This window comes from Peromyscus leucopus, chromosome 5, assembly GCF_004664715.2.
Source record: "Peromyscus leucopus breed LL Stock chromosome 5, UCI_PerLeu_2.1, whole genome shotgun sequence".
In the NCBI taxonomy this organism is placed as follows: Eukaryota; Metazoa; Chordata; class Mammalia; order Rodentia; family Cricetidae; genus Peromyscus; species Peromyscus leucopus.
In genome coordinates this window covers 82,703,006-82,727,667 of record NC_051067.1, presented here as the reverse complement: position 1 = coordinate 82,727,667, position 24,662 = coordinate 82,703,006, and the positions used below count along the sequence as shown (strand labels likewise).

The 24,662-nt window shown below is 44.1% G+C and overlaps 1 protein-coding gene across 1 annotated transcript in view; it reads right to left on the bottom strand.

The window, feature by feature from the left end:
- The window catches only part of Fto (FTO alpha-ketoglutarate dependent dioxygenase), a 365,789-nt gene that overhangs the window by 263,607 nt on the left and 77,520 nt on the right, over positions 1–24,662 (bottom strand). The window contains exon 2 of the mRNA XM_028871513.2: positions 5,776–5,853. Coding sequence (XP_028727346.1) covers positions 5,776–5,853 — 78 coding nt within the window. The remainder of the gene's footprint in view (positions 1–5,775; positions 5,854–24,662) is intronic.

The following is a 24,662-nucleotide window of genomic DNA, read 5'->3' as shown; positions in this document are numbered from 1 at the left end:
AAAAGAAAGCTCTGGGGTGGGGTGGGGCGGGGTGGGGCGGGGTGGGGGGGGGGTGGGGCGGGGTGGGGCGGGGTGGGGCGGGGTGGTGAGTTGGCTCAGTGGGTAAGGGCACTTGCTGCCAATCCTGATGGCCCACGTGGTGGAACGAGAGAACTGGCTCCTACAAGCTGTCCTCTGCCTTCCACACGTGCACCAATGGTGTCACACATGTGCACACACAGGCAAAATGAGTGAATGAAAGAACTTTTAAGGTTTCCCCAGATGTTGAAGCAAGCTGGGAGACAACTGCAACAGGGTTGAGGGCAGTTCTGGCCTCGGGGGAAGCAGCAGAGGCAGGAAGCAGTCAAGTGATGCTTTACAATGTCCCAGGACATTCACAGAAGGTGCAGCATTTCCGTAAGGGCACTTTTCTTAGGGTGACTAGGTGGCTGGCAGACAGTATGGGGAGGAGGGTGCGGGCAGGCAGGAGGAGAGGCAGAGCGGGGTCGGGGTACACAGCAAGGCGCTCTGCGACACCGCTGACTGTCAGAGCCGTGCTAGGTGATGGGTGAGACACTGGCTACAGAGGCAGTCTGGGTCTAATTGTCAACAGCCTCGGGAGTGATAAGTGGGCATGCCGAGTTTGAACTTGACCTTGGAAACGAGACTCGGCAGAATGAACAACGCAAGGAGGAGCAAACTGAACACATTTCTCAAAAGCACAGTTCCGATGGCACTGGAGGGCACCTATCAGGACAACGCTGAAATGCCACAGATGGAGATAAACATGGGCTTCAACCACACCAGCAAAGGCAAGAATCTGAGACATTCTGGGCGAGCAAAACTGTCAGGACCTAATGACTGACCAGGGGACAGGAGCAATAGGTAGCAGTTGAAGAAAATAAGACCCCTAACCTGAAGAACAGGACAAGGGGGCCTCACTAGAGAGAAAAGAAATGAGCCCGAGCTCAAAAGCACGGATCCTTAATAAAACGCAGTCCGGTCCTGTGACAGGCGAGCACTGAACCTCTTGTCAGCTCTTCCCACTCCCGTTATGGCAAGTTCCCACAGCTGTCGACATCTGGCCTCGGAGCCTCTGCTCTCGGCTCTCACTCCACAGTGGCCAGCTTCAGGCGCGTCCCCTTTCAAACACATCTCAGAGTCCTTGCTGTTCCTTAGCCCAGGACTTCCCACTTGAACTTCTCACGTGGATCCTTTCTACACCTCCCACACTATCCATCCATCCCGCAAGGAAGCTCAGGAAAAGCAGGGGTCTTCTGTCAATTTTCACAACTTTATCTTTAATTCCTAAAACACTGCAGAGCCCCAGTGGAGAGGCTAAAGAGCATCCACTTAACTAACATGGATCACACTGAAGTGGGGTACCAGGAAGACTTTCAGGTAGAACCTTCTAGTGCATAGTTAGGACTGGGGTGGGGGTGGCCACAGGTAAGCAAGAAGAGGAAGAATATGGGGCCACTGGAAAAAAAGCAAGTCATCTCAGAAAGACTAAGAGATATAGAGTGTAGTCCAGAGCTTGCCACAAGAGCCAGGCAGTACAAGCCCTGGGCCTTACACTACCTGTCTGGAAATCTCAAAAAGGCTTTGACCCTCTCTGAGCCTGTTTGCTCTGTTCCAAAGTGAGCTTCACAGCAGTTGCCATGGAGACTATGGCGGTATTTAAATAAGCTAATACATGTGATGCTCTGGGGACAGCATGGGTGCTGCCTGGCACACAAGTAAAGGGCGTGGTAGGAGAGCCTAGGGATCCACGCTACTGCCCAGGGAGCGCTCTGAGAACTGGGGAACAGAGGCGTCTTCTGGCTGTGGCGCTGCTCAGTTCCTGGTGTCCCCGAGGCAAGCTAACAGAAGCTCCCTTTGCTGTTCAGCTTCCAGCTGTTGACACTGCTGTTTTCTGACTCTATTTCTCCAGGTGTTTTGAACTGGAACATGGTACAGAGAGAAGGAGAAAGCCCAGCCTCAGAGTCGATCGATTTGAGCCTGGCCTTCAGTTCTGATGCCCAGACAGGAACTTATCACTATGATAAGACCTACCCTGGGTACCTCAAACTTGAGGGAGACAGTTGCTGACTCCTGGAAGAAATGAACAAGGCTGGTGTGGCAACTAAATGGGAGAGCATTCACAAACAGTACAGTGCCTGGCACAGGCTAAGAGACAAGCAACCTGCCCATGTGGCGGGTGCATGACGTCAAAATTCTACAAGCCTGTGTGGGGCCCACTGTCACACCCGAACCATTCATTCCTGTCACTTATAAATATTTTCAATTACAGTGAATGGGTGAAGAAAACATTGTATATATACACAATGGAATACTACATAACCATAAAAAGAGGAAATGCTGTTGTTTGCAGCAACATGAATAGAACTAGAGAATACTAACTTGGATGAAACAAGCCAGACACAGTAAGTCAAACAACACAGGACTTCACTGAATCCTGTAGAACAGAACCGAACACAAGTCTCTAGAGATGGAGAAAGAGCACGGAGCAGGGACAGAAAGAAGTCAGGAGACACATGAAGACGGGGAAGGATGTCAGGGGAGAAGAAAAGCAGCCTCAAGAGCAGAAGGGTCACCAAGGGCACATATACCAGAATACACAGTGGACCAACTCATTTATACAATTCATATTTACTAATAATTACACGTATTTTTAGTTTATCTCTTAAGAGAATAAGTTCCCTCCAACTGTTTGTTTTTGTCGCTGTTTTGCTTCTAATTTTATCAGGTTATGTTTGCTGAAGGTACAGCTCTAACTCCTGGGCTCAGTCTTTCCTGCCAGCTCAACCCACCCAGGTAGCTGGGTCTGTAAATGTGTAGCACAGCACAGCCCGTAAAACAGAGTTTTACAGAAGCATGAAGGCTTATCAGCAGATATAGTTAACATGATTAGACACTGATAACTGATCTGTAGAGTGGGTCTTAGGAAATTAAGGAGCCTGGAGGGGGTGTTTGTGTGCACCTGGTTTCTTCGCCCGTCCCTGGTGTGTGGCTGGTCGGAGCACAGTGCGCTGTAACTGTTCCCATTTAGTTCTCCATGTTCTTGCACAACACAAGAGTGGAAGTGGCTGGAGGCTCCACTGAGACAGCTGAGTACCAGGAGTTTATGTCAGCGGGAGTACCAACAGCACCTCAAAGCTGACTGCTTCTGCTTGCTTTAAAGGGCCTTTTTAAAATTACTTTTTCTTCATTGTAAAACTAATACATGTTTGCTGTAGATAATGTGGCTAACTAGATAAGCTCTAATGAGGGCAATCGCCACTACTGAATATGATATTTCTGTAATCATTCCTCTATGTCAAGATGCCACCTCCTGAGGAGGTATGTATGTGGGTAAAATCAAAATGCAAAGCACACTGGATTCATTAGATAACTGACTTTTTTTTTTTTTTTTTTTTTTTTTTTTTTTTTTTTTTTTTTTTTTTTTTTTTTTTTTGTAGGCTTGAATCACATCGTTCTGCTAGTGCTATTAAAGTGCGCACACGGCTAGATAACTGACTTTTAAAAGTAACATGGCATCATGACCCACACCTGTGATTGTAGCCCTAAGGAGGCTGAGTCAGGAGGATTTTGAATTCAAAACCCACGTGAGGGAGATGGGCTGGGGATATGGCTCGGCTGTCAGCACTTGCTACTCATTCGGAGGAGCTCAGTCCCTACGCTGGGCAGCTCACAACCACCTGTAACGATGATCCCCCCATTTGTGGTCTCCATGAGTCTCTGCACACATCTGTACAGACACATGTAAATACACATGAATAAATAATTTGTTTTAAAAAACAGCTGGAGCTATATAGCAAGACCCTGTCTCAAAAATAAATAAGTGCTAATATATTCATCATTCAATCATTCACTCAAGCAAACTAAGCACAAGATGTGGATGGTCTGTTTTTTTCTCTATGGTCAATAAAAAAACATGAGAAAAAGATGAAAGAAGAAAATATGCAGAAGGTAAGCAGAGAAGCAGTGCCATGAAGCAGTTGAAAAGACAAACATATATAGATTTATGTTTTTAAGCTATGCATTGCCAGAGCTGCACGGTCTACAGTTTGTATGCAATATAAGTCTCTGTGTTTACTTGGTTGGTCTGAGCGGCTGTGGGACTGGCGGGTGACAAAGATTTGTCCTGACTGTGGGCCAGGCAGGAAAACTCTAGCTACACAGGACTGACTGGCTATCGTCCAGTTGGTACAGTATCTGCCTGGTATGCGTCAGGCTCTGCACTCAGCATCACACTGAAAACAAAACAACAACAAATTCACACTATTAGAAATGGGTGAGAGGACAGAGATGAAGAACAGAGGGAGCAGAGACAACCTCCGGCTCAGGAGGTGTCAGGAAACGTCTATGGAAGCCTCCGGCACACAGGTGTTCTTCAAGGACGCAAGCACAGAGACAGAGAGGGAGTGAGAAGGCGCCACCTGCCAGGCTGCAAAGCTCCTCTGAGGTGGTGCAAACATCCAGCAGGGTGGCTCATGAAGGAGGGGGGAGTCAATGACAGTTCACTGGGGCTGGCCTGCCTGCAGGGGCAGACAGAGCAGAGACGGAGACCATAGACCTGTGAGCGCTGATGAGCGAAAGGCAGTGGAGAGCTGAAGACGAGGTCTTAGGAATGAGAGTGGCCTAGAAACCAGATTCCAGGTGGGCAGATGCCTTCCACCCCCACTTCCGTAATTGTCGAGGTTATTATGGACAAGCAGGCGCTACTAGGGTGACATGGCTCTATTCCCATACTTCAAATATATGTCCTAATAGGAAAAAAAAGGGTGAAATTTCACCATATTTTGCTTGTCTAGCACACCTATCCCTTCTTATTTGGAACCAGAAGTTCAGTTTTTCTTTTGAGACGTCATCCATCTTACCCACCCACCCCCCTCACACACACACACACACACACACACACACTCACCCATACGGCTTAAGTGGGAATGCTCCCACTGAACCCGAGTCCAGAGAGGCACATGAACTGGGTCGAGCAAACACAGTGACCCCGTCAGGCTAACTCAATCACTGCCTGGGGTATCTGGTGGGACCAGAGGGAAAGAACCCACCAGCCCCTTCTACAGTCTCAGATGCTGAAGACCACATACCCCTAGAGCTGTCTAAGTCCTCCCAGACTATCAGGTTAGAGCCAACTCAGCATGAACTCAAACACAGGAATGTCAAACCAAGAAACCCAGAAAAAGAATGGGCAGGGACAGTTTTTGAGAGGCTGGGTACAGAAACATGCTTTTAGATTTCTAAGTGATGCCAATAAATCCCCTTTCCCATTCTATTCGGGTGATTTTCAATTTTTTCTTGTCATGTGTTAGGGAAGAGTGCCGAAGAATTCAGAGTCAGAGATGCAGAGTCCCAGGACTGCTATTCAATGGGATAGGCAAGCAGGAGAGCACACTTACAAGGTGCAGCCTCACACAGAGCCATGACAATGTGGCAAACACTTCACAAAGGAGCTAATGCCTAAATGAACTCTTAAAGGGTCAGCCACCCAGCAACAGGATGAGAGGACAAGGTTATACTCTATGCAGGACAGAAATAAAGAAACAAAAGTCAGCATGAGCAGAGAGGTGCAAGGTAAGAAGGACCATTGATGCTGAGGAGGAAAAAATGGTATGCTATGCCCAGACAGAGTCCACAGAGAAAACAGACTGAGGGAAGGCAGGCATGTACTCTGCAGCCTCTGCACAGCCTGGGATCAGGTCTCTGAGTGTACCTAAGCAACTTCATGATCAAATGTAGAGGCTACAAATTGATAAAAATACTAAAACAGCTTACCTGCTGATAGAACTCATCATCTTTGGGGGTCAGATAAGGAAGCCAAGTGTCTTCAAGCTCCTCGAGGAGCCTCAGTTTCTGGGTAAAAATAAGAATTACATATTACTGAATAGAAAATGACTTCAAATATAGGGCAATATATTATTTTCTAATAAAACAAACACAAAAATCTTAATGAACTTGAATGTATAAACTTTTAAAGATATAAATTAAGGGCCAATTATAAAATATACCAACTAAGTCATATACACTTTAATTGTAAGATGTGTGAAGCTCTCTCTCAGAACTAACTCTGCTCACTGTCACATTTCATGAGACAGTTTCATTCATTCCTCTTGCATCTTTGCTATCGGGTATTTCTCGGGACCCAGGCGACCTATGAATCAGTCACTACAGTCTTCCAGAAAAAAGTCTCCCACTCCATACAACCGAAGACTCTGTTAAGCTCTCTGTGATACCAAGCCTGGAATACCAATAAAGCATAATCATCTCTTCTCTGAACAGCGGGGGAGCTGGGATGCTTAGCCCTCCTGTAAATACTTATTTGAATGTGTCCACTTATAGTAATGTTCTTTTTTTAGATTTATTTTCTGTATGTATGTATATCCACCACATGCTTGTCCAGTGCCTATAAAGGTCAGAAGAGGGTATCTGACCTCCAGGGACTGGAGTTGCAGATGGTTGTAAGCTGCTATGAGGGTGCTGGGAACTGAACCTGTGTCCTCTGGAAGAAAAACAAGCCCTCATAACTGCGGAGCCATCTCTCCAGCCCCAAACAGTGCCCTTTTAAAAGTAATCTCTCAGCTCTAAACCATCACCACAAATTTACGGTAAGCCTCTTTGCTTTTTTATCCAGTTTTATGAAGCACCTTTTTGTAAGTATCCATCCAGCATTGTCTAAAGCTGTTTTAGAAAACCCAGTCTTCTTCAGACAGCACTGACTATTAGGACAGGTAACTGCAACAAAGAGATTTTACAGTGTGTCACCTTATATCCAGACATCTACACAGCCAGAGTCTGCATGTAGCATACACACATCATATATGAGATAGAGAGAGAGAGAAAGACAGAGATTCATACTAACAATCTGGAAAAGGAGCAGACAGAAGTAGTTTTCAATAAAACTGGGAACTTTAAAGTGCATCACCAGGGCCATGCTAGGCGGCAACCACACCTCTGAGAACAGGACAGTGCGTCCTTGCTCTGGACCAGTTCAGGCCTACCCAAGAGAGTATGGTTTAGCACACACAAACTCGGTTTTAGTCCCTGCAGCTCTAGAAGTCACTGATTTTATACAGTGCACCACTCACCCAACCAGACATGATGACCCAGAGTTTTATCCCCCTCCACTCCAGGAAAGCAGCCTTCACTCATAAATCAAGAGAAGTTCAGAGCAAACAGCCCTTTTAGAACTAAAATTTCTAGAGCTTTTGCACTATAATTCAAAATAAATAACACAAAGGGAATCAAAATCTAACTAGTATACACACAAGAAACAAAACAGTATGCTACATTTGCACATGACTCTACTTATCTAAACAGGCTTCCATTTTGATGGTATTTTCTTACCCATACTGAATAACTTCCTAATTAAGGTGTGATCGGTGACCATTAGGAAAGACCTCTAATAGTAGCATAGCACAAATCATTTAATTTACTAATTGGGTAATGCTTTAACTGCTCTCAGCAGTAGTCACTCTTACAGTTATAAAAAGAACTAATGATATTTCCATGAATAATTCTCAGACTTATGTACACTATCACTACCTTAACCCAAACCCTACATCAATTTCATTTGAAGCTTAGGAAAGTCTGCATTCCCCTGTGATCCTTTTACTAGTCTTAGGGCTTTTTATAAACACAAAGCACTACAATATTTATAAATGCCACCAAAAAATTAAACACTGAATAATTCAGAAGTTCCACCTTAAAAATCTCTCCATGAGAGTCTACCTACCATTCAAGCTAATCCATGTATAAGGTATATATTTCCAAGAGAAATTCCATATTTCATCTAAGACAAGTTAAAGATCAGGAGATCTGCCTCACAGGCCAACAAGCATCAACAGAGGGTGGAACTGTTTATAATTAATGCTTGGAGTAAATTATTGTGAAAACAAACATTTCTCAGCTCAGCTGAGGTGCAGACCACCAGACACGTGTAAAGCAGATGACACCTAAAAGGCTGGACCAAAGGATAAAATTCTTCCAGAACACCCTACTATGGAGCAAGCACAGCATCAGTGGCCTTCTTCCGTAGGAATTCAAAGCACTCTGCTTCTGTTGTTTTCAGCACTGTAAGCCACCCAGCGACCAGACTGTCTGCCTCCTATTTGAACACATTACCTATCGACTCCTAACATGGCATCTGATACAAAACCACCAGCTCAGGCTTCAGGGCTTGTTTTAGGAACTACATCTTCCTGTCCATGTGCAATGAGGCATTTGCGGGGGAGATCACAGACAAACACACTGGTGAGGAGGGAAGACCAGCACGCGAGTGCCTCAGTGTAGCTGGAGATCTGTTTGTGGAAATGGAGTCTGGCCTTGTCTGCAGGGCGGGGCCCACATTCAGCTGGCAGGAGTGGACGACTCGGAGGAGATGGAGACACAGGAGAGGACTACAGATGGCCCCAAGGAGATGGGGCTCCATTTCAAGTGGGGAGGTGGGAGAGTAGAGGTCACTGATCAAATTGTCTTGTCACTGTGAATCTATCAGGTTTTACCATAATCTCTGACTCCTGATCACCTTTTTATTAATAAAACAATGAAAAGGCCATTAGACCTCTGTGCCAAAGGCAAGCCAGTCCCCATAGCACACGAGAACATGCGGGCTGGAGGCTGAGAGCCTCACACCGGGTCAGATCCGGCCAGCAGCGGTGCCTCAGTGGGCCCACAAAGCTGGGCCCTGCAGCACACTGCTCTGTGCACAAGATTCTTGGCTGTCACACTTGTGACAAATACATCAAGCTATTAACAAATGCCAGATAGCCTGAAAGGTCTCAGAGCCCGGCTCCCCCACCTGACAGGAGGGTCACAGAGAAGTCCTCCCCTAGCCATCCCGGGCCGGCTAAGGCCCACTTCCACGGCTCCTCAAGGAAAGGGGCACACAGCACCTGACATTTAAAAAGGCTGCAACTTATAATCATAAAAGGGTTGAGGTTGCGCGTCAGAAACTGTAGGCATACACTTCCACTTTGCTGGGGAAGCTGAGGGGTCTGAGCTCACAGATCTGCCAAAGACATGGCTTGAGAGTCTTACAGAAATCACCCCAAAGAACTGAACTGGTCTGTAAGCCACAGCACAGGGGTGTGTCGTATGCACACAATGGAGTTTATTTTTTGTCCACGCCTCCCTTCAGCCCCATTGATGATGCTGCCGACAACTCTTAGCTGTCACCTGTTTTCATTCTCCACGTACTAGCTGGTTGTCTTGTTTGTTTTGTGTGTGTCGTTGTTATTGTTGTTTGCAGTATGGCAGGCTAGCTTGGAACTTGCTATGTGTCCAGGCTGGCCTCAAATCCAAGGTATCCTCATGCCTCAGCCTCCCAAGTGCTGTGATTACAGGTATACTCCATTATACCCAGCATTCCCTGTTATAGTTTTTAAATTAGACATATTATTTTAGGCTGGTCAATAAAAATTTAATTTTATTAAAATTAATGAACATCCACTGTAAGAAATACAATGTGTCTTGCAAGGATGAAGCAAGTTGCAAAGTGACCTGGTTTTTAAGCAAGGTTTGAATGAGGAGGAAGATGCCTCTCAAGAAGTAGGAAGCAGCCGAGCCAAAGGAAATAAAGGCAATACATTTTCTATGCCATCGTACTAAAGAAAAGGGAACATCTCAACATTTAAATGAGTCTGCATTCCTACCCCTGTTCTCAATGAAAATGCAGCACCATACAAAGAAACAAGACAAGCAGATGTGGGGGCACGAACTCTGTAACTTCCAAGGTGTATAAATTCCCCAATCTCTCTCGACCTTGGTGTTCTTATCTGCGGTGCATCTATGAAGCAGTAGAAATCAGTCATGTGTCCTAGTAAATACTGCAACTTACGAATTATGCAGATTACAAGGCAAGTGGGAATCAGGTGAGGTGAGGAGGGGGTGTTCTAGACAAGAGCACGAGCTTAGGAGTCAAACTCTGAGTTCCCAGGCAAGTTCCCCAACTGAGATATATCTGGGGCTCGGCTCCCGGCAAGACATAAAGGAAGCAGCACACACAAACAGATGAGAGGAGCGCTTGGCACATAACAAGCCCTCAGTACACCTGGCAGCCACACATCCTTCTTATTTGGGTCTAGAGAAGTCGCATTTAATAGTTATAAATACCAACAGTGGAATCTATATGAATCCACCTAATTACACTTTAGAACATAAATCAATCCTATTAGAGAACTCCAGATATTAATTTGCCAGGACAAAATACATAATTCATAAACATTTTCCACAAAAGTTTATATATGTGTGCACATGTATGTGTGTCATAGCTCAGCTAGCTGTGATGTAAAGGTCACCTGAGGTTTATGTGTGTGTGCACATGTATGTGTGTCACAGCTTAACTAAATGTGCTGTAATGATCACTTGAGGTTTATTTGTGTGTGTGTACATATACGTGTGTCACAGCTTGACTAGACGTGCTGTAATGGTCACCTCATGTTAGCACAAGGAAACTGCAAAGTCTTAGGATACAGGAAGAAAGCAAGGTCCAAGAAAAGCTGTGACGTGACTGGCAGCGGGTCACATACTGAGACTACTCTCACTTCCCAAGAATTACAGTCAGTCTCACCACATGCCACACCCTCCCAAGGCCAGAAAAATTATGTCTTGCAAAACCTTTTTAATTTTTAATATAAGGGGATCAAATAAAACACAGTACTTTTAATTTTTAGTTAAAATTAAACCTACTTTTCAACTTGTAAAACTGAAGCTGTTCCTGAACCTGTGGGACCTCACTGCCCTAACAGCTCGAAATTTAAACAGGCACAAAAGAAAAACCTTGTGATTCACAAAACACCGAGAAGAACACTCAAAAGGTTTTTTCCGCAGGACAATTAATCCTCAAATACATGCCGCTCCCGTCTTCCTGACGAGGCTCAAGAGAAAAGTCTTCCAAAGACCAAATTGATCCAAGAGTCCTCAATGACTCAATGAAGAACAGAAATGCTTTAAAAAACACCAAGAACGAGATCCAGGAGTCACGTGCTAAAATTCAGCTTAAGGTCCAGTCCAAAGCAACGGGGTGCCGCACGGAGAGACGGCTATAGTCAGACACCACAGTGGTTACCACAGACAAAGGGGTAGAGCGAAGCCGGCCTGCAGAACTAACAGCGTGGCGGCAGAGTGAGCAAACACGTGTTAAGAGTGACTGAACTAGAGTGTGTAAATCCAGAAAGTCGGAGGGAGACTGGGCAGGTGAGGAAACAGACTACAGCAGTCAAGCTCTGGAAAGGAAAACCGTGGCGTCTCAGCACTCACAGGGAGTGGGAAGAGGAGGAGGAACCTGCAGACACAGAGGGAAAACACACACATGAGCTGCAGGCAGAAGAAAGTCGGCAGCACCAGGAGGACATAAATAACACACACATTTCAAATGGCCAGCGGAGAAGAGAGAGAATGGGCCAAAGAATAGTGACCAAAAGTTTCCCAAATCTGGTAACAACTAAATGTCCACAGACACAAGCTGTTTGAGAACTTCAAGTAAACACACACACACACACACACACACACACACACACACACACACTTATTTTACTTTTTAATACTTTTTATTTTACTTTATTTTACTTTTTTAATACTTTTTTAAAAAGTATTTCATAACCACATTACTTAAAAACCGTAAAATAAAGAAATAAACTTAAAAGCAGGAAGAGAAAAAGAAAAAGACGAATTTATATAAGAAAAAACATAAGATTAGTACTAACTGGGCAAAACATGACAGTCAGAAGGGAAGGGAGAGGAGAGGGAGGGAAGGGAGAGGAGAGGGAAGGAAGGGAGAGGAGGGAAGGAAGGGGAGGGGAGGGGAGGGGAGGGGGAGGGAGAGGGAGAAAGAGAGAGAAAAGGAGAGAGAAAGACAGACAGACAGACAGACAGACAAACAACATGAAATACCAATCAGAATCCACATGAAGAACTGAAAGTACCAGCCATGGTAAAACATAGGCAATAGAGGACTTTGCTCTTTACGATTTAAATCCTTATAAAAGACATCTGACTATTTCAAGTAAAAATAATGGTGATCTGTGGGATCGACAACATACACAGAATTAAAATACAGGAGAGAAGTACAAAGGCCCACATGCAGATACATCTATATTCTTGTAGGAATCTCATATGTGAAGAGCAAAGTGCTACGCCAAGAGACCCCACTAGGATGGAGAAGGCTATTAGAGATGCTAAAACAACCACAAAGGAACAGGGCAGTAAGGTAGGCAACAATGTGACAAAGAACATGAAAGTCCCTGGAGGAAAAGGAGAGGAGGAGGGAGAAAAGGAGGAAAGGAAGGAAGGAAGGAGGGAGGGAGGGAGGAGAGAGGGGGGAAGGAGGAAGGAGAAGGAAGAAAGAAAAGAAAAGAGCAAATAGCAAACTGAAAGTAAACCTAAGCAGATAAATGTGAGGTCTCAAACCCATGACAAAGGGCTGAGGTGCCTATTTAACATATCAAAGTGGTCCTGGCCACCAAGTTCTCCCAGCATCCCTCAGTCCCTACCTGTTTCCCGGTATGACTGGAATACCCTGCTCCCTATCACAAACTTCTCCAGCCCAGGGGATGATCTGCCCTTCCCTGTATGATCCAAGCATTTTGGTTACCTGGTCTTTCCCTCTATTCTCTTGGCCCAAGCCACCCTTCGGTTGGAGCTCCTCTCTTCCTCCCTTCCCCCTCCTCACAGGGCTCAGGGTCATGTCCGCTCTGGACTCTCCCGGATAGCTCTGCCTCTGGCTATGCTCCCCTTTTATCTACAATAAACTCTCTCTTCCATCATACCCAGGAGCAGTCATGTCTTTCCTTCTTGTTTCTTTTTTTCATTCAATAAATAATCACATAAGGGGGCGGAAAAGGTGGCTCAGTGGTTAAGAACCCTGCTTGCCTCTCCAGAGAACCCTGGTTCAGTTCCTAGCACCCACATGGTGGTTAGCAATCATCAGTAACTCCAACTGCAGGGGATCTAATGCCCTCTTCTGGCCTCCACAGGCACCAGGCATGTACATGGCACACAGACAGACACGCAGCAAAACACTCATACATAAAAATAAATTTTAATCTAAAAAGTCACATTAGGCTAGTGAGATAAATCAGTCAATGAAGTTTGTGCCCTGCAAGAGAAAAGGCTTGAGTTTGGACACACACACTGAACCCATGTGAAAGCTGTCCTTGGCAGTGAACACCTATAATACTGGAATTCCCACCTATAATGCTGGGAAAACAAAGACAGGAGGATCTCAAGGGTTCCCTGGTCAGCCTGTCCAGCCAAATCAACAGGCCCAGGTTCAGTGAGGGATCCTATCTCAAAATAAAAGGTAAGGAACAAACAAGGAATGCAGAGGTTGACCTCTGCCCTCCACATGTATATGTACATACGTGCACATGAACATGCATACAAACACATACACCACACTCACATGTACAAAAAAAAATTAAAAATTTTTTAAAATAAGTAAATTTCCCATAATCATTTCAGAGACATCATCTCCTATCTGCTAGCACCTATAGAGCTACAGGATGTACCTTTTTTGTTTGCTTTTTATCTCATATGTAAGGATATTTTCCACTATAACCCTTATATTCCAGTTTTAACATAAATGGAAACCTCTTCATCTAGCCTTCAAATCTCCTGCCCTTTGTTTTTTTTTTTTAACCCTTTGTCTCTTTAAGCTAAATTCTATGTGAATTTCTCAGTACTCGATCAACTCATCATTTTCCTTGTAAATGTGATGAGTCTAACATTCATCCCATCTATGAAGTCTATTCTCTCAGGTAAATATGGTGGTCACATCTGTAATCCCAGCACCAGAGCTGAGGTAGGAATATCATCAATTCAAGGTCAGGCTGAACTACAACAAGACCCTGTCTCAAAGTCAACAATTTACTTCTATGACAATGTTTTTCATTTCCAAAACTTCCAACTGGTTCTTTTTCAGGTAGCTGAAATTTCCAAATATTTACAAACATTTTAGATTTTTGTTTCATTTTATTTTAAGAAGATTTGCCTTATTAAGTTGCTCTTTTCAGCACTGCAGCACTATTTCTCAGGGTTCTAACTCTTTATTAAACTGTTTGCCTCTATTAAAGTGACTTTGTTGTCTAATTCAGCTCTTTCTTTTCTTCTAGAGTATAGACTCACATCTTCTTTGAGTTAACTGAACACAGTCGTGAATATTTTTGTGAACTCTGTCTGGCAGTTCCTCCAAGTCCTTTTCATTAGTGACTGTTCTTATGGGATTAGTAGTTTGTAGGTGAGATGTGTTCTCTTGGTTTTTCCTAGTGTTTCTGCTTCTGGGCTGGGACTTGCCCACCTGGTAGTGTTTGTTGATGAGTTTTTCTTGCTTCCTTTCTTGTTTTTTGATTAGGTCACCTTTCTTCTTTCAGTGATGCAGGAGGGCAGGGCCTTACTCTGGAGCAAAGTTCCTAGATTTTTGTTTTTGTCAATGATGTAATACCTTTATCCCTTGCAGCAACACGAACATGTGTCTTTTAATCTTTGATTTGTCCATAAAATATATTACTCTCACATGGAACAACTTTTGTAATTGTTGGTTTTGTTACTTGTTGCCCTAATTACTCATTTTCAATTGTTAATGGAACTATATTTTGAAGGCTTTTGTCTTTGTATTTTCTTCTTGGTGGTTCACTCCACCTGTGCTCATCCGTGGTTGCCTGTGGATCCACAGAAGCTCTGTCTTGCCTCTCCCAGGATAACCATTACCCAGGACCAAGCTTTATATGATGGTCCTACACAGCCCCATAATCTCACCCCCTTACCCCTAATTTCCCACCCTGATTCCACTCATGGAAGACAGAGTTCCCTTCTGATACTCAAGACTCACAGATCAAAATAAATTATAGCCCTCCTGGGGTCAGGGGACTTCTTTTAATCACCCTTTACAAAAAGCGAAACTTCACTGCCAAGCTCTGGCTTTGGGGTTAGTCTATTCCCTGCCCATTCAACTTTCTGTCTCAACATCCAGAGGCTCTGCAGGATCAAGGCTTTAATCCAGCTGACAACCCTTTCTGGTTAGCTCCATCCAGGGCATAATGCCACCTTGTTTACAAACCTCGCTACAACTTGTCCTTGTTTATTCCTTAATGTCTTACACCTGACATCTCTGTATTTGGAGCAGAAAGCATACACATACGGTGATACCTTAACAGACAGGCATGGAATTCTTTAGGATATAGAATATGTAAGATTTAGATTCTTAGCAGGAGATTACCCAGGTTGAAGTGACTCATAGGACTTCTAAGGTTTCTCATACAGTTAAACTGCCCTCGTGGTATTAATTTACAGGTTCATCAGTAGATAATTCCCATTTTTTCATTTATTCCAACATCAGTTATTACCAAACTTGGACACTTTTGACAAAATGACTAATGAAAAGCAAGTTCTCCTGCTCTACCTTACAATCTTTGTGAGTCAGTTAGATAACTTTTCATACATCTGCTAATATTTGTAGATGCTCTTTGGGAAATGCATGATGGGGCCTTTTATCTACTCCCCACCCCACCTCCCACCCTTGCTTATACCGTTCCTTGTTCTGCAGCTACAGACCTACTCTGTTACTACGTATAGACATTGCACTCTAAGTCTACGTAGTTTGATCACAGACTTTCCTTCATTTCTCCTTTTGCTCAGCAGCTGTTTAGGGAAAGACTGGGTCTCCAGCAGAGCTGCCTTTATGCATCCCAGATAACATGACACTGTCCATGTTCTCCTTACTTAAGATGGCAATACTTGGCCTAGGATTTGACCAGACTAGCTGCAGTATTTCTTGGTCTCAAAAAAGTTCTCTTTCAAGAGAAAATTTTTAAACTCAATAAAAACCACAGATTCAAAATAATATACTTGATCTCTTCAGATAACTTGAAAACCAATCTACTTGTCCTACTAACTTAACTTTTTAAAATCCTCAGTTATAATAGTCATTTGGGGGAATGTATAGTCCAAGTTTCAAATGGGAAGTGGTCTCCTGAAGAAATTGTCAAATTAATGAAAAAAGGAAGCAAAGGGGAAAGTGACTGGAAGGTAGGAGTAACTGAGAAGGACTAAAAACTTCTGGGGGAAAGTTTACATATCTAAAGAAAAGGACATTAATATCAAAGCAGTACACACAACAAAATAGAATGTCAGATCATTTCCTAAGGGCCAGTGATTCCAAACAGTCCCACTGCACTGCATGCAGACACTAAGTTCTTTGAGCTAGCTCCACATCCTTCTGCTGAGAACAGAGATGCTACTTACTGAGGCTCCCCCTCACACTAAACACAGGCCAGGATTTTGTAAGTGAATATAACAGCCAAGGTGATCCCACCCCAAACTTAATGAGCAATTGCAGAATTTAGAAAACACTTGCTGCCTATTCTACTTACATCCTAGCTCTGAGGACCTAATAATACACCTCTTTGACATTTCCAAGAGGAAACCCCCCCTGTTCAGAAGAAACAGCCAAGTTCTCTCAGCTGTGTTCAGAGCACTTAACCCTGTGCACTCATAGACCTTGGTAGTCCATCAAAAGGTCAGATGACGGAGCTCCAGGAGCTCCAGGAGACTTCACCGTGTGTCTGGCCAGGCTTTAGCACAATCAAACTTAGCACTTCCCTGCTAGCAGTCCACCTGTAAATAATCACACTTGAGACCAGTCGGGTTTCTGATTTCTTCGTAATTATACAAAGCTTCAGCCATTAAACCAAGATCAAACAAGCTGCCATGGGAAAGCAGATGAACCCGCTGCTGCAGAAAAGTCATCAGAAGCGACCTCACTGGTGGGCCATTTAATAAGCCTTTGCTCTCTAGTCCTCTGCTGCTTCCAAAGCAAGGCCTGCATAATCAGACAGGAGACATCTCCCCTTGAGGAACAGCAACTGCATTACAGGAGACACGATGTTACCTTCACAACAACAAAAACTGCTTAGCTCCTGACACAGCTAGATCAACTAGTAGTTTTGTCTGGCAGTGATGAAAATTACAGAAGCATACCGAAAGGAACGACTAATTTAAAAACTACCACAGAAGTTTATCATATAAAACAGGACTCCAGAAAGTCAATAAGCTCTCTTCATTTTCACTACTTCTTGACTGAAGTATCAACTAGAACCCTGTAGCTTCATTAGCATGCATTTAAACTTATTTCCCTATGTGCATTTGATGCTCTGAAGTTTCTGTTTCCAATTATACCACGAAAAATAATCCTAGAACATTAGTTACTTCTCTCACTATTGGGATGAAACACCTAAGTTAAGTAATGGGAGAAAGGTAGAGGTGGTCTTGTGGCGGAGAAATCCTTCAGGCGGCCTAGTCTTAGAAGGAGGTCAACTCTCAAACTGTCACCCTTGAGCCAAACCTACATCTAAAACTGCCTGTGCATAGCATATCTTGAAAATCCTCACCAGCACCTAGGGTTCAACAAGACCAAAGTCAACATTTTCCTTCCTGGAATTTCATGCTGTCATCTCTCCTGTTTCCAATCCCATGTCAACATCACCCCTGGCCTAACACACAATTCAGAAGTCTCCCCCCCCCCCATTTCACTCACATTTAACTAACTTTGCCGACTATTTTATCTACCGTCCTTTAAGTAAAGACAAGGACTCAAGGCATCTGTGTTCAGAGAAGCACTATTCACAAGAGCCTATGATGGAAGCAACCCAAGTGTCCACAGCACATGGATGCTACTAGAAGTTGAGAAAAAATAGAACTGGAAAGCCATTTGGTGTCTATACGGTGTAGTGCATATAAAGTTTCAGTATGTGTTGATGAGGAGCTGGAGAGGAATGGTGGGAGACGGGTGCACAGTATATCAGTGCGTTAAGGGTCACTGAGAGGCTCCATTAAAATGGCCAGTTTTATGTGTATTTTGCTGCAATTTTTAAGTATTAATGCTGTGGGATGGTCTGTATGTCAAATTGCTCTGATTGGTCAATAAATAAAATATTGATTGGCCAGTGGCCAGGCAGGAAGTAGGTGGGACAAGGAGAGAGGAGAATTCTGGGAAGCGGAAGGCTGAGGCAGAGAGACACTGCCAGCTGCCGCCATGACCAGCAGCATGTGAAGACACCAGTAAGCCACCAGCCACGTGGCAAGGTATAGATTTATGGAAATGGATTAATTTAAGCTATAAGAACAGTTAGCAAGAAGCCTGCCACGGCCATACAGTTTGTAAGCAATATAAGTCTCTGTGTTTACTTGGTTGGGTTTGAGCGGCTGTGGGACTGGCGGGTGACAAAGATTTGTCCTGACTGTGGGCAAGGCAGGAAAACTCTACCTATGTATTAAAATACTATGAACAGTATGTGTGACAGAAAGAAATGAAGGAAGGGAGGAGGGAAAAAAGGAGGGAGGGAAGAAAGGAATGAATAAAGAAATTAAAAGTTCAGGCAGCTGGGAGTCACAGCCCTCAAGAGCAGCTGATAGCCGATGATGTGCTTTCTAAACCAGACAGGCTCTTGAGGCTCTGAGGCCTTGTGCTAGTCTACAAATATGGAACCATGTATGATTTTTCTGACATCATGAAAGAGCAAAAAAAAAAAAAAAAAAAAAAAAAAGGAAATTACAACTACCTAATCAGAAATGAGAGCCTCCTTTAACTTCAAAGCTAGGAAACTTTTATCAAATTCCAAGAGAACTGTAAAGTGTTCCTAGGCTGAGGGTGCAGAGGAATCTCAAGTATAAACCGCAGGTTTTACAGCTCCCTGACAGCTTTCCGAAAAGACAAGTAGTACTTGTTGCTTTTGGAGAACAAGCTAGTTCCAGAGTGGGGAGGGGTTTGCCTGCGTTCTCTGAGCAGTCTGTAGATCTTAGCTCAAGTTGCAGTTCATCAACTGCTCTGCCTGCTAGTTACATTTCACACAAGTCGATGCCAATGGCTCCATTTACGGGGTATCTCTCCCATGCATAAAATTCAATCTAGAATGAAATTCGGTACATGAAATCTCTGCTTTGGAGGCATGTCAGTGAACACATTCAGATAGGGAACTATGGCAGCAGGCATGGGCATTTTAAGGCATACAACTATGACAAATCTTAAGCTATTACAAAGCTCTCTCTTTGTAGTGTGCTTCAGCTTTACAAACATTCTGCAGTCTTAAACTAACATATTTAATTTCCAAAGTGAAATGTGGCATGTGATTAACTTATTCAAATGCCTGGTTCTCATTTCTTACATAATGTGCATGAAGGAGAAAAGACCGTGCATTTGCACACATAACTGACACAGCACAGTGCACACAAGCACACAAGCCTCAGGCCCCTATACGGGGCAGGGGACAGCCCTCCAGACCCGGGGGACAGCCCTCGAGACCCGGTACCCACAGTACAGGGAGAGGGAAAAAAGAGAAAACACCAGCACCAACTGTCCTCCAAGAATTTAGGGTAATGAAGACAGAGATTGGGCATCAATAAAGTCCGTTTTCTATCAGGGCGCATAGCCAATGGTGAGAGAAAGAAGTTAAATGCAGAGAAAGCAAAGACGAACGAGAAACAATTGAGAAGTAGAATGTCCACCACACTTTAAATGACTTAAACTTGGGAATCTGCCACCTATGCTATAAATGTTGGGTGGACATCATCTGATGGAAATACAGCCTATTTTGCTACCTTTCTTGATCTTCACCCAATCACTACACAAACTTCACTCAACAGAAGCATGCCACTTCTGAATTAGCGACCATGACAGTTAAGAGAGGTGGGGTGGGGGGAGCCCTAGAATAAAGTCATGTTACAGAGTCATTGGAACCGAACACCTGTCTGGACTTGGGGAGTAAATGTGGTGTCCCTGTTCTGAACCCCACTCCAATGGAGACTAGACTCGTGTGCCTTCTCTCCCATGCAGTGTGTGGTTTAACCATGATTTCATCTGACTTTTTTTTTTTTTTTTTTTTTTTTGCTAGGAACACACTCTGCAGTCTAAGATGACAGAGGTTTAGATAATGGGTTAAATACACTAGACTTACAGGGAGATAAAACTGAGTAAAAATCTGCAAGTTTGGGGAGGGAACTAACTTACCAACACAGCATTAATCCCACCCATCTTACCAATGTCAGTCCTCACACTGTTTAACATTAGGTCTCAAATTTAACCTGTGAGACTAAATATGAGTCCACTTAAGAAAAATCAAGCAACTGATGACAACTCTTCTAAAAGCTATTATTTTATTCATTTTTACATTTGGGTCGGCCACTGAAATTTGAGCCAAGTTGTACATTTACAGTCAGTGGCTACTAAGAGGCAAACCCCCAGACTCCTGCCCTATCCATAAAGTGGGTGGAGACAAGCTCCACCCACAGACCCTTCCAGGGTGATTTGAAGACTACCAACATCAGAGTATGTTAGCTAATGCTGGCGCCCTCTCCCAAAATGAGGAGCTGGCAGTCCCATGTCACTCATCTGCCAATATCAGTGCCATCTCCACCTGACTGTCCCTTTGTCCCATAAGGGGCTGGTGCAGAGAACAAGGTCCCCTCAGACACACGTGTTGGAAAGCAAAGGCCGCTGCCCTGGGAACTGGAGGTTGGGATTTTGACAAGAATGCTGTTTCTGAAGGCCAATGCTCAAGTCACACTGCTGCCTTTCTATCGTGGGCTCCAGCAGCAGGGGAGCCTCGAAGACTTCAGGTTAATGGCGCCATGGTACCAGCCACTGGCCCCACAGTGTGTCCTCCTGTTCTTCCACTCCTCTTCTGACTGTTTCCTATTAAAACCTCAGAGTTACAGAGAGCATCCAAATGGATCACTGAGCTCACAGCAGTCAAAAGGTACCTAGAATTATTCTGACATTTGAGATGTGTAGCTGACGCTTGTGTTTGTATGAAAGCATATTATCACAGACAGTAGAACAGAGACCATCTCTTCTGAAACCAACTTCATTAACGAGCCTGAATGATTTATTTTATTTTCATTCTGCTCTGATCTGCCAAGAGATAAAGAGAGTACACTGCCATTCTGTGCATGCTGTCAGAAGCGCCTGCTGCTGCAACCACAGAACCACAACAGTGCCACTCCCAACAGTCCCACGGCTTGCCTCCACCACAATCACTACCACGTGGACTTCAAAGAGCACATAAGACCAATAATCAAAAATAGTATGTGTGCAGCAACTTCCTTATGAATCCCCGAGGCCACTGAACCATTTTCTCCATTTCACCATACATTCCAAATCCACGCACCTCTCCTCCTCCCCAAGACACCCTCTCTGTGCAAGCCACTGTGAAGCCACCCACTGTAGCTAGAATTTTCCTGCCTGGCCCACAGGACAAATCTCTGTCTACCTCCAGTCCCACAGCCGCTCAGACCCAACCAAGTAAACACAGAGACTTATATTGTTTAAACTGTTTGGCCTAATGGCTCAGGCTTCTAGCTATCTAGTCTTTACATCTTAAATTAATCCATTTCTATAAATCTATACCTTGCCACGTAGCTCGTGGCTTACCAGCGTCTTCATATGCTGCTTGTCATGGTGGCGGCTGGCAGTGTCTCCCTCCTCAGCCTTCCACTTCCCAGAATTCTCTTAATTCTGTTAGTCCCGCCTATACTTCCTGCCTGGCCACTGGCCAATCAGTGTTTTATTTATTGACCAATCAGAGCAATTTGACATACAGACCATCCCACAGCAACCCACAATGATGTAACTTTTCCTCCTGGTTTGCTTCTCATCTCCGGTTTAGGATCCGTTCTCCATAGGTATCACAGAACCCTTTTAAGAAAGCATACCGAACCATGCCACCTCCTGCTTAGTATCATTTCCTTTCTAATGAACTGCCACAGACATCAGTCCCACTCCGGGGCTGTCTGGCCTCATCATAGCATGGCTCCCTTTTGCCCCTACTCTTGGTCATGCAGACCTTTATCCCATGGCACCCAGGTTTTCACAACTGTCCCATCTCAATTCTGACACCATCTTAACAAAAACAACTCCCTCATCCTAGGGGGTAAGTCCTGTATCCTGTTAAGGGAGCTATCCTTAGGGGCTGTCTTCTTGCCCAGTGGAATATAAGTTCACAAAGTAGAAACAAAGCAGACTTTCTTCATTCTTTCATTCAAGAGTAATTTTGTCTCTAGGCTGGGTACAGTGTGGCTGAAGTCAGTGTGACTCTGTGTGAACCATGGAGGCAAAATGCCCTTTCACAAGCACTAAGGCTGGGTGCTGTGTAGCTGGAGTCCCCACAAAGAAGTGAGAACCATAGGCTTACTATGCTGCAGCAGGACTTTTACATTTCCATTAAACCCATCAAACTACCAATGAATGAAATCTACTGAGACTAGTTTCACACAAGTAATTTTTAAGCCATGATAATGTTGAAAGCTCAGCTCCAATGAAAGTGTTTGGAGATGACTGCTGTCCAAATGCAACCAAATATTTCCCACTTCAAAGAAAAAGGTTTTCTCTCCAGTTCTAGTCTCTTTTAGAATTTCACAACCCCTTCCGACCTCTCCCCCATAGTTCCCCAACAAACTCTTGACCATCTTGACAGAGTTAACAGATACACCGAAACAGTCTAAACACATGTGTGTGACTATACCTGCAGTATGTAAATTCCAACTCCAAATATAGTCCCCACTGTTTTTAGTTCGGCTTTAACAGAAGGAACATCATTTATCTAGTCAATGACTAGTAATGAAACCTACTTGGCAATTACCTGTTGGGTTTGTCACACCCAATTTAGCACTTCAGCAATTATAGTAAGTAAAGCCAAATGCGAAATCATTTAAGTCTAGTCTTCATTTTGCTTGTGGGATGCCCTGAGTTCTACCCAGAGGAGCCTATCAATGCCAACACCTTGACAGCTCACCTCCTTGCAGGTCTGCTGACACATGCCTAGCTATCTTTCCTCTGGCACAAGGCAAAGAAATCCTAGGAAAGAACAATCCACCTGTTTTGTTAAAAAAAAAAAAAAAAAAAAAAAAGCAGTTGCTCTGAAAGCCACCGTGTCACCAATCCATACTCAACTTATATGAGTCTAGCTGAACTAAGACAGGCATGTTCCCACTTGAGCTATTTCATCTCCAGAAATCTCAGGAACTTTCTGGAATGCATGACCAGCCAGCATGCTATAAGACTCATCACGCAGTGAAATGAACATAAAAAAATCTCTGAGAAAGATATTATTAATGTGAAATATGAGGGCCAAGTTCTAAAACCACGTTTTATGAGTTATTTTTCAGTACAGCTTCCACGGCAACACCAGTCCTACTGATCCAGAAAGCACAGGAGAAGATCCTGAAGGGCTGTGTGAACACTGTTTCTAGGCTACTGAGGTAGAGTGATCATCAGCCAGATTTAAAAAACACCCATCTATAGAACAGGAAAACCTGAAGCAGATGTCACCAGAAGTAAGCATCAAAACACACAGGACATGTGGGTTAAAGTTCTTCCTGAAGGACACTGGTTCTCAACCTGTGGGTGACCCATTGGGCAAACCTCTATCTCCAAAATTATTTATATTACAATTCATCACAGCAGCAAAATTACAGTTATGAAGTAAAATAGAAAATAATCTTGCGGTTGGGGTCAGCACAATATGAGGAACTGTATTAAAGGGTCGCAGCATTAGGAAGGCTGAGAACCACTGCTATCATGGAACAGGTACCCCAACTAAGTGTCAGAAGCAAACACTGTGGGCCCAGTGTGCTCTTGCTAGTCTGACTTCCTGATCTGGACTGTGCTGTTGTTTTGTATCTAGACTTCAACTCTTTGACGCTGACTCCATCTCTCCTTCTTTTCTGTCTGCTGTGGCGTCTCTTATACAGTAGGGCCGACAATGTTCACTAAATCACTGAGGAAGATGGCTGAAATCTAGTATCCCGGCAGTATTCAAACTGCCGAGGAAGTAATTACATGTCTGCAATCCTATCACTCAAAAGGCAGGAAAACTGCATCAGGTTTGAGGCTAGCATGGGCTACATAGTGAATTCCAGACCTAGCTGTTCTCTATAGTGAGGTTCTGTCTCAAACAAGCTTACAAAAAAAAAAATTGTCAATGAATCTCTCCCTCATTCATTCATCCAACTCCAACTTATGACGCAGCTATGATGCATGAGGTAAGGGACGAGCTGAGTAGGAAAAAGATTCCCACCCCTGTGGGAGCTCTACCTGGGAGGGAGGGGTGGAGAAGACTAGAATAAATAATCACAAACACGCTATTTACGCACAGTAATGAGTATCACCCTGTCACGAAAAGGGCTGCATTCCATCCCAAAGCTTTTAAGCCTGGTGGATGTCAGTGAAAGGTATTGATTTATGAAGAACCTGAAAAATACTCACCTGATTTGGAAGGGGAGGTGAAAGCTACGCATCTGGAGTTCTGCCACAGTACGACTTGGGGCATGAACAACTGAATCACTCTAGAGCAGCAGTTCTCAACCTGTGGGCTGTGACCCCTTGGGGGGGTGTCAAATGACCCTTTCACAGGGGTCGCCTAAGACCATCAGAAAACACAGATATTTACATTATGGCTCATAACAGCAGCAAAATTATAGTTATGAAGTAGCAAGGAAAATAATTTTATGGTTGGGGGGTCACCACAACATGAGTAACTGTATTAAAGGGCCACAACAGCATTCGGAAGGTTGGGAACCGTTGCTCTAGAGCAATGAGGTTAAAAGACTTCCTGTCTCCAACAGTACACAGGTTGCCAAGGTGCAGAAGCCAAGCTTCACACACTGGGGACCAAGCC